The sequence below is a fragment of the Triturus cristatus genome, chromosome 4_1, assembly GCF_964204655.1.
Source record: "Triturus cristatus chromosome 4_1, aTriCri1.1, whole genome shotgun sequence".
NCBI lineage: Eukaryota > Metazoa > Chordata > Amphibia > Caudata > Salamandridae > Triturus > Triturus cristatus.
The window spans coordinates 176,924,508-176,935,850 of record NC_140585.1 but is presented as its reverse complement, the minus strand read 5'-3'; the positions used below and the strand labels follow the sequence as shown (position 1 = coordinate 176,935,850).

Here is an 11,343-nt window from a genome sequence, read left to right as displayed (position 1 = left end):
GCATTCATTAGTACAGAAGACTATACTGTTTTACCTGCATTGTCTTTTTCGTAAGTCATTTAAACAAGGATTTCACAAAAGCAAATTAAAGGCTGGTTTATAGTTTGGAGGTAAAGAAACATTGATCCCCTACTTCCATAATACAATGACAAATCTGCAAGAGAACTCACTGGCTGATTTTCCTTCTCCCTGGGAATAGAATGAAGGAGAAAACCGAGCCAATAGGTTCCTCTCTGCATTTAACATTTTCCTCCAAATGTGGGAGTTGATTTTCCATTAGCAGCAAACCCTGACCCATGCCCAAAGAATCGCCTAGTATGCACTGCTCCCCATGAAACACCACCTGCCCTTACACATGGAGATCTCTGGTGTGAAAGTAACTAAACTATCTGAGCACCCATTGCTTCTGAACCTTGACAGAGCGAAGACAGACAGCAGCATTCCAAGTTGTCTCTTCCTCTACACGTTGTTCTTCCCCCTTGCCTTGAATGGATGCAAAGTGCTGCAGTTATTGCATTGTTTCTAGTGTGGCCTCAAGCATCACTACATGGCAGATTGCATGTGTTCATATGATGGCTACACCTGAGCAATACGTAAAACTGATTACTGGAGGCTTGGAGGAGAACTCTGTCTAGGAAGTATGTCCGAAAATGAGTGCAACATGATTATACCATAGGATCAAGTATTATGATATTGTGAAGGTATATGTCAGTATAGATTTACTGCACCTAACTCCACACCTGCTACCTTCACAATATGTATGCATTTAACATCATAATTTATTTGTAATACATGTTATCTTCTACATGTTTACCAATAATTCTATCAGAATCTTTATCATGTAACTTTTTGTTTTAAACTGTGGATGTCTTGCTCCACTATGCTTATGGCTCCCTCCGCCACATTTGGGGGTGGAGAAATTGAGAGTTTCAATCAGTGAATCCATAGCTTTCACCACTATCAGAAATCCCTATGCAGGCCGTCACTGTCGGAGGGAGCTTTTTTCGTGCAAATTCCCCACTTAAAAAGCAGGGAACTGTATGTGTGGCAGAGCAAGACTCAGCTTCTTGTGACTGGTCTACCACACATTAAACAAGCCAAGCAGTCATTCAAAAAAACACAAACTAAACAACAAATGGGGTTTCATGCTCATCTAGTTGAAAATGTACACAGAGTCCCACAGTTAATACGAACTAAAACTGGCGTTTAATAGGCAAGACTAATCAAGATAGAAAAAGGTATAGGGATGTTAATTAAGCGTTAGAAAATAGAGAATAATGACATGTCTCCTAAATTAGAAGGTTTGATCAAAAATAATGAACGCTGGGATACAAGTCAATAGTCAAGTCAATAAGTCTTTATTTCGATTAAATTCATCATAAAAGACATTTGAGTAAAAATTAAAATATTAAAAAATACTTTCCTATTGAATCAAACATTAAAACTACACAGTTATAAATAGGATTAAAATCGATACAATAGTGATAAAAAGCTAATAAAAAATAAAACACAGTACATGATTACCATTGTAGCCTTGCTCTTATAATCCAGGCCCAACCTAAGAATTTGGCCACAGCAATTACAATAGGTTCACTCGTGTCATATCTCTATAATCTTAAGGCCACTGACCCCACTCTGATGCCCATATTACAACAAATGGGTTTAAGCCATTTTGCCCGAGGAGTGGCATAAGCTGGGCATTCGAAGAATATATGTCCAACTGTTTCTCTGCGATCAATACACAAATGGCAGAAATCGGTCTCCTCCCCCTTCCAGTTTTTAGTAAATGTTCTTGTGGGTAAGGAGCCGACCCTTAACTGATGATAACGTTTCCTGTCACTGTGCTTGCAGATAACATCCCAATATTCTTCTAATAAAGGGTCACTTTTATACACCAGAAACAAGCCGGTCAGAGAGGTGGCCGAGATTTGACTAAAGTGTTTCTGCTGAATATGAGACCAGTATAAACTTTTAAAAAGTTTTTTCGAGGGGAAGGGATTATTAGCGGGGTCAGACCACAAAATGCCCAGGCCCATGGACTCCAGGAGTAGTCTAACTTGCTTAAACCATGCCAGGTTACCCAAACCCAAGATAGATGACATCCAGGATAGCCTTAGCATATGGGGCTAATTCCGGGGTGGTCCAAATTCTTCTCCACAAAGCCACTGGCTTAAACCAGGCAATATCTTCTATCGAGTAACATCCAAGATCCAATAGTAATGGTTTCACGGGACTTGAACTGGGAAGGCCAATAAGGTTCTTCAAGAATTTATTTTGGACTAAAGAAGAAAGGTCCGCAAACCCCCAGAGGTCGGCGCCATAAAGAATTGCCAAACTAATCCTAGAGTTATAAATCTTCATTGCTGGGCCCATCCTTTTGGTCTGAGACAATCTCAGTTCTTTGACCAAACACCCGGTTAACTGGGCAAACTTTAATGATAAAATATCAATTTGGGGCTTCCAGCTCAGTTTACTTTCAAGGACAATCCCCAAATAAGTCATAACATTAGTTTGTTCCAGCTTCTCATTGTTCAACACAACATGGCCAACTGTGCGTCTTCCCTTATTAAAAACCATAAGCTTTGTTTTTGAACCGTTGACTTGTAAGTCGTGATCATTGCAGAAATCATCAAACTTATTCAGGGCCGCCTGCAACCCCATTTGTGTCTGCGATAGTAAAAGGGTGTCATCCGCAAACATAAGTAGCGGGAACTTAATACCACCTAGGGAAGGGGCGTCTGGGATACAAAAACAAATGCGCATTGTAGAAATCATATTTTAATTTTCTAACTTATTGAAATGTGAATGCTGCCTTTGGTGATATCCTAAATGGTGTTATCAGTGATGTATTCGCTGATGTTGTGTGTACTGTTACAGGTATGAGGTCATTGGGAGTGTATGATGGTTGGTGGTTATTGTTGTGTTACTCAGCAAAAACAGGCGAATGTCAGGTCACTGGATACTGTATTGTCAATCAATGAATCAATAAACGTTATTGGTTCAGCTAAAAATCCATACAATGTAAAAATTCAAAATAAATATAAAGTGCAAATCAGTGCTCCTTATCAACATGAAAATGTTGGTGCAAAGCATGTTACAAAAATGTTAGATTCGGAAACAAATTTTTAATTACGACCCTTTCAGGCTACCTACTAAAAGTAAAAATACTGTGCTGATGATAAAACCAGTTTCCTGTCGCTGCAGCACAAAGTAGATACAAGCTCTACGGCCATCAAAGTAGCTTGTAGTCCTTTCTGTATTTACACTGCAATCAAATTTGCATAGGTGCAAAAACTAAAAAGCAATCAGGAAAAGAGAAAGGATCGCAGTAATGCTAGACCGGCCCTTAATTGACGTGTGATCGAGTTGCTTTCCAGGTGGGATAGATTTAGGTTGCTACTGTGAAAAAGATTTCCTTCAGATCGGTTCTATAGCAGAGCTCAGGGCTTTCCTACTGCACCGTATGTTATATTTTAAGAACAAAGGTCGGAGACAGAACCTGCCGGCTTGCACTGTGCACAAAAGCATAAAATGATCAACTGTTTCTGGACCACCCAGTGCACACTTGCATTTATCACAATGGATGTGGATGTCCTTCGACCATTTTTCGATCTACGACTATACCTGCAGAGTTCCAGGCCTACATTTAAGATCTAGGGCTCTGGTCTGTACGGGAAAACTCGCATTCATCTAGGATCGGAAGTAAGGCGCTGGTTTGAGCTTGAGGTAGAGTGTACAGGGAGTGTACTGTTTTCCCTAGATCTTTCCTTTGCCCTCGCATGCTCCCAGAAAGGCTCTTTTACAATCTGTAAGGTGGCCTTGCTCATCTGCTCATCTCCTCACAACCAGTGTTCTTTATTTGCCTCAACCACGGGGAAGAGACATGTTTTGGGGTACCTCAAATGTCCTGCAAAACCTACCAAAACACAGCCAGAGAAGGATTAGTCCACACTGGGACCCCATATCGAACAGACCTAAAGTTTGTAAGATCTTCTAGTGTGGCCATGCCCAGCAAGAATCTTAATGCCTTCATTGGAGTTCATGGGTCTAAGCAGAGCACAGCTCGAAAAAGGACTTCTCTGTCACATGTGGAGCAGGCACTTTTAAAGTCCCATGTTTTGGCGCTGGACAGACTTGTTGAGAGGGCTTTTGGTTTGTCGGCCATTTTTGCTTGCTGGCTCAAAGTCACATTGCTTTTTGCTAAATGTTCGGGACAGTTGAGATGGCCATCAATACGTATACCCAGGTAGTCACCGAACCGCACTCGTTCAAGTGGTTTGCCATATATTTGTAAAGTTGATGTAGCCATTACTGTGGGTTTAATAATCATACATTTAATTGTATCCATATTGAGAGTAAGTTTCCTGTTATGGCAGAAGAGATCAAAACCAGCTAGAAGACAATGCACTGAGCTTTTTGTGTGGCCCAATAGCACAGCATCATCTGCAAAAACCCGTAATGCGATGAATGAGTCCCCGATTTTGGGAACATCAAGGTTGAGATCGATGAGGAATTTGCATATTCCAAGCTACTGTTTAACATGTACCTCGCTCCCTTAGTGTGCCTGATTGAATCCTGGTGTGTGAATGTGGTTGTCTATGTCGATTACACCCGGCTTCTATTTTCCTTTCAGGAATATTCAAAGGTGCCCTCTACAGATTCATGGAGTGCCTTAAAGGAGTGGCTGTCAGGATAGAGGCAAACTTCCTTAAGGTAAATTCTGACAAAACAGGTCTTCTTCAGTGGTCCCAGTGGTCATCTCTCCCCAAGTCCCTGGTAGCCTAATCTGAGATCAGTGTTCATAGTGTTTGAGTGCTAGGACACTTCGGATGGAGCAGCTGCACGCTTTACAAATGCCTTTGATTGATTGATTGATTGAACCAAAATATCTTGGTGACACTCTGGGTCAAAATGAGAAATTACAGGATTAATCAGATCTAGAACTGTTGATTCATTCAGTAAATCCTCTTTTCCAAGCGGACTCTCAGTATTCCACTTCTAATTCCTGAGCTGTTCCCACTACACCTGCCAAATTACCTGGAGCCCCGGTATCGTATACTTTACGAGTGGGCAAAGAAATGGCTAGGAGTACTGAGATACTGCTAATTAGGGCATTAGTTTGTAGAGGAGGGTGCATTGTATTGTTAATGAGACACACCGCTCTAAATTGCGAATGTCCCAACTGATTTGGGTGGGCACGTACATAAATTAGGAATGTGCATCCATTTTGCTTATCCGGACATTGCCTCCATAGAACAAAGAAGTCACTATTCAGCCAGCTTTGCAGTCCAACCCTGATGTAATGACTCTTTTCTTTTCTCTAGTATAGCAGTTCTAGATAAATGAGGGGAAAAAATCTGACCTTGGTGATGGAGTTTCACCTCTCCGTCTTCACTGAAGATCCAAGGCTGCACGTTCTCCTCTTTGTGCTGTTTCTCATTGTATACATAATCACTGTTCTTGGAAACGCCTGCATCATTGTTCTAATCAAAACTACTTCACATCTTCACACGGCTATGTACTTCTTCATCTGCAACCTATCCATGGTGGATCTATGCTATTCCTCTGCCATTGTTCCCAAGATGCTTGGCAACTTCTTGTCAGAGAAGAAGACTATATCCTTCTTTGGTTGTGCTGCTCAGCTGTTCTGGGTGTGTTGCTGCGCGACAATAGAAAGCCTTCTTCTTGCAGTAATGGCCTATGACCGCTACACTGCTATTTGTAACCCTTTGCTCTATGTAGGTATCATGAACGAAAAGGTTTGTACTCAGCTTGCTTTCATTGCATATTTAGGTGGATTGATACAGGCAGTTATTCAGACAAGCTATACTTTCACTTTGTCCTTCTGTCTGTCCAACATGATCAGTCATTTCTTCTGTGACCTTCCACCACTCTGGAAACTTTCCTGCTCTGACACTACAATCAATCAGATTGTTGTATTCGTTTTAGGAAGCATTACATCTGCAGGCTGTGTTACAATAATTCTGGTATCATATGCATATATAATCTCACATGTCATTAGATGTCAGGTCCGTGATGGGCGTTGGAAAGCCTTCTCCACCTGCACATCCCACCTCACCTGTGTCTGCATGTTCTATGGTACTATTCTCTTCATGTATTTCAGACCAAAATCCAGCTACTCTCTAGAGCATGACAAAGTGGCCTCAGTATTCTACACTGTGGTGATTCCCATGATAAACCCATTAATTTACAGTCTGAGAAACACAGACATGAAGGAGGCAATGAAGAAAGCAAAGAGAGGACCCTTTCTCTCCATGATGCCTTGCTGAAGAACATGATTGCATTCAATGGATGTGTGGGCAGAATTGTGTTGTGTTTTGTTTGCATAGTCACGCATTCCACCGTCCCCTAGTGAGGGATGTGAGCTTTGGGATGTACTCTATGCATAGGAATTGGTAGCTTCAGAAAAAAGCCCATACAAACATTCTGGATTCCAAATGAAATATCTACTCACATGTTGCTTGCTCATGAAAATTCCAATAGCAATATAGTGCTATGTAGGATTTTTTGCAAAAGACTACAGTGCAAGACATTTTGCCCCAATGTATGTCAGATTGGAATTTCTTTCTGAAGACACCATTAGCAGAAAAAAGAAAGTTCACCCTCCATTTTGTGTTTATAGTAATTAATAACTGCTTTTAAACAATTTTATTAGAAGAATATTTCTTAATCTGTGTATGAGAAAAAAATCACACCCTTGTCATTTGCTGTATTATTTATCTGCCATTGGTGGTGTGTGTAAATAAAATAGATGTTGTATTGTAGTGTCATTCCAGAGACTGTTTCTACTTCTCACTATTAAACAGAAAATGTTTTGCCATGCCTGCTGCAGAGTGTTATCCCGACATCTATTTTTGGGTGCCATGCATCTTGTTCCTCTCCTCCATTCGTTGGTAAGAATGTCTCGATACTTGTCCACCCCAAGCAGTGGAGGTGCCCACAATAAGGCACAGCACACACAACACTTAATAGCTGCTAACGCTTGATAAGTGGACAATAAGGAATAGACATGAGTCTGTAAAGTTCCATGTTTCTAAGTACTCTGTGTACTCACCTAAAGAAGTTTGAATTTCATGCTTACATCTGTTTATTGTGAGAATCGGAAATGTGAAAGGGAAAAAAAAAGATTAAATTAAAGATGAGTTACAGTGAATACCAGGGACCTTTTTCATCGAGTAATTGTGAGTGACACAAAACCCTATCTACAAAGGATAGTAGACAGGGTTTAACACTATAAAAAAGAGGCATTAAGAGGAGAAATGCTTTTATTTCTCCTTTCTTTTCCGGCTTTATTTATTTATTTGTGGGTTTATATAGCGCTAGAATCGACTCCTAATGGAGTATCTCTGCGCTTTGGGCCAGGTTATTCGACTGTTCATTACAGAGCAAGGGAGGGCTGAACTAGATCTCATTTTTGAACAACAAAGTTTTAAGTTGTTTCCTAAATTTCAGATGTTCGGGACATAGTCGTAAAGTTAGCGGGAGACTGTTCCACAATGTTGGTCCCACCACTGATAGGGCTTTACCACCATGTCTGGCCTTCTTGGCACGTGGCACTGCCAACAGATGACCATTGCTAGATCTAAGGGTCCTAGTAGGGGTGTAAGGAATGAATTTCTTTTCCAGATAGAGGGGACCTTGCCCATTTATGCTTTTGTGAATCAAACAGCATGTTTTAAATTTTGTCCGTTGACGGATTGACAGCCAATGCAATTTTTCTAGAAGTGGCTTTGATGCTGTTCTTGGCGGGGCATTAAGGACCAGTCGAGCCGCTGTGTTTTGAATTACCTGTAATTTGGCCAACACTCCCTCATTGGCTGAGAGGAGCAGGCCATTACAGTAGTCGAGCCGACTCAGAACAAGAGCCTGCACTAAGGTTTTTCTAAAAGAGTCCGGCAACAAAGGGAAAACCTTACGTAGCAGGCTAATGGTATGAAAACATACGCCTGCAACATAGTGAGTGTGCTGTTTTAACACTAGATCCTGATCGAGGCGGATCCCTAGATTTTTGACGACCTGTTTATGTTCTGGGACCGTGCCAAGATCAGAAGGCCACCAGTCAGGGGACCACAGTATCTTGGCTTCCCCGTACAGCATAATCTCGGTTTTACTGACGTTGCATTGTAGGTAGTTGGTGGACATCCATTGTCCTACAGCCTTCATGCCTGCAGAGAAGGAGTTCTTTATTTCCGTAGTAAGGGTTTTGAAAGGGAAGAGGAGCTGCGTGTCATCAGCATATGACACGGGAATGAAACCGAATTTACGCATCACTCTTGCCAGGGGTGCCACATAAATGTTAAAGAGCATAGGGCTCAGACAAGAGCCCTGTGGCACCCCTTTCGTAATTTCTACCTCCTTAGAACGGTACGTGCCCATGGTGACAGTCTGGGTACGATCAGTAAGAAAGCTCCTCAACCAGGCAAGGGCTTTGTTCTTAACTCCTACGTTCGACAACCGGTTAATAAGAATGTTATGTGACACGGTGTCGAACGCTGCTGACAAGTCAAGTAATACTAAGATTACCGAATAGCCTTTGTCTTGGAACATGTGTAGGTCGTCTACCACAGACAAAAAGGTAGACTCAGTGCTATGTTTCGGCCTAAACCCCGATTGAGAATAGTCTAGGCCGCCTACAAATTCAATGTAGGCGGATAGGAGTCTTTTGACATATTTTTCTGTCAATTTCCCCAGAAAAGGTAGCAGTGAAATGGGCCTTAAATTGGCTAGTTCAGTCCATGGAATGGTGGTATTTTTCCTGATGGGCCTTACCAGCGCACGCTACCATTCTCTGGGGACGGATCCCGAATAAAGAGACAGATTAACAAGTTTCCGAATCATAGGACATAGTTGTTCAGAAAGAATAGGCATAAGTCTGGCAGGTATAATGTCATCCGGACTACCACTTTTAATCTGTGTAATTAATGCTAGTAGGTCCTTAGAAGTAATGGAAGGAAAAGTGTCTAAAAAGTGTACATTGTACATATGTTCCGTATCTTGAAAGACATGGGTAGAGTCAGTAGTATTAGCATTATTAGAATCAACTATTTTCTCATAAATCGTGTCTATTTTATTTGAAAAAAACGAAGATATTTGGTCACAAAGCTGTTGGGACGCCAACTCAGAGCTTTCACAGGCAGCTGGTTTAACAAAAAACTGTATTACCTGATAGAGGACCCTCTGGGAGTTCTCTGCAGCAGCAATTTGAGATGCTATATGGGTTTTTCGTGCCCCACGAATGGCTTTATGATAGTTAGACAGAGAATCCCAATATTGCTTCCTATCAATCTCCTGATGGGAGGTTCTCCATTTTTTCTCCAACTTCCTAGCGGCCTGTTTTAATGCCCTGAGATCATCAGAAAACCAAATCTCTTGTTTGTTGGCAGGCCGAGGTTTAAATTGTTTCAAAGGAGCTATAGTGTCTATAGTCAGCCTAGTTGCTAGTTCGTATTTCCTTAGGGCACAATCAATATTCTCTGAAGCAATGTAAGAAGGTTCAATAAAGTTGTCTTTGAAAGTCACTTCATTGACTTTATGCCAAGGACGCCGTTTGCAGGGAAGGGAAATAGGCCCTTGGCCAATATGTTTGTACTGGGAGGTGTAAAATTCAATGATAAAATGATCAGTCCAGCTGATTTGAATAGGGGGTAAACATGAGACTGTAGGAAAGTTAGCTAATATCAAGTCTAAAGTATGTCCTGCCTGGTGTGTTGGCCCTAAATTAAATTGTGTTAACCCAAGTAGGGAAAGGTCATGTAGTACAGACTGTGCTTCTTTGCACTCTTTTAGTTCACTGTGTATATTAAAATCTCCTAGTAAAAGAAAATCTCTATCATTGCTGATAAATGGGGCAAGGGTCTCAAGTAGAATGTTGGAGAAGTTCGTGCACGGATCCGGGGGGCGATATACTAGGGCACCCATCTGTATATTCTTCAAGGAAGAAGAGGTTTTAAAAACTAATAATTCGATATCCGGTGTAGTTAGTTCAGTTACCATGGTACAATTAATTTCTTGTTTGTAGATAATAGCAATCCCCCCTCCTGTTTTCGAGGGACGGTCTAGTCGAATTATTTTAAAACCGGTGGGAATTGCTAGTGCAATGGCTGGAGTAGAGTGAGGTTTAAGCCACTTTTCCGTAACGAAACACAAATCCGGGTTGCTAGAGGAAATTAGGTCCCATACCTCTGAAGTGTGTTTAGGTAGCGACCTTATATTGCACAGAATGTTTTTCCTTCCTGTAGGAATTTTAATAGTATTCTTACTAGTATTAGCGGCAGGTGTATGAACAGTTATACCCTCATGGGTATAAGCCACATGACTAAAAGTAGTGAACTGGGCTCGACAATAGCGGCAAGAAAACGGACCTTCTACTTCAACATTACCTCCCAATCCACATCTTCGCGTAAGATTCCCATACAGTTCCCGTAGTGCCGGACCTGAGTAGGTTATCCTTGTATTAGGGGATGTTAGTGAGTTGATCATGTTAGGTCCCATTGCCCCTTGCCCCGTCCTTTCGCGAACGGGCGCAGACGGGCTGGTCTTAGGCTAGTCTTTGGCGCGGTCGAAGGCGCCCCTCTGCGCGCAACCGCTGCGCGCTAGGGCCGAGGACTGGCTAAATAGTCCTTCGTCAGTGCTGCTAGAGCGCTAACCGCTCGACTGCCCTGTGTTGGTGGGCGTGTCTGGCTCTCACCTGCCCCGCCCTCCGCTCAACGGTAAAGAATACCGAGTCGGACCCGGGCGGGCAGGCTTGAATACCGAGCACAGACCGCGATTTAGCCCCCAGTGCCCCCGCAGATCTGAGAAGACCAATTCAATGGCGAGTAAGTGAAAGCCTTTAAAATACTAAGTTAAACAACATACAATTACAATATTAAAATGTATTTTAAAAATAGACAGTGACTTATCGTGCAAAAATGCCAAAAGTGCAAGATTTTTAAACAACGATTTTTAGGGTCGCAAACAATTTTTAAGAGGAACTACAGCTCTCTCCACATATTCAGCTATGAGCAATGAAGCCTGACGCCAAGCGGGCTAGGAAGACACTGCCACCGTCCTCCTCTACCGCCTTTGCATTCGGGCTGCTCTGTGTAGCGCATACGCAAAGTAGGAAACGTTTTAAAGTGTGTCTTTGTATAGTATTTTGCACTGAAAGAGTACCCTTCCAGTAGACTCAGGCACTACCCAGGCACTATGGCGCTAAGGTGTTTGCCTGGGACACGGCAGGTGAAATCAGCGCTGGCGCTAGGGAGAGGGGAGGAGAGAGCCATATCTTTGTAGCTATGATGCTCTCCTTCTCCCTCCCGGTCACTCAACGCAGTGCAGCAT

At 42.2% G+C, this 11,343-nt stretch overlaps 1 protein-coding gene across 1 annotated transcript; it reads left to right on the top strand.

Moving 5' to 3' along the window:
* The first annotated feature begins 5,342 nt into the window (after positions 1–5,342).
* Positions 5,343–6,290, top strand: LOC146853845 (olfactory receptor 5AR1-like). The gene has a single exon (XM_085650936.1). The coding sequence runs from the start codon at positions 5,343–5,345 to the stop codon at positions 6,288–6,290; it is 948 nt and encodes a 315-aa protein (XP_085507062.1).
* The last annotated feature ends 5,053 nt before the right edge of the window (positions 6,291–11,343 follow it).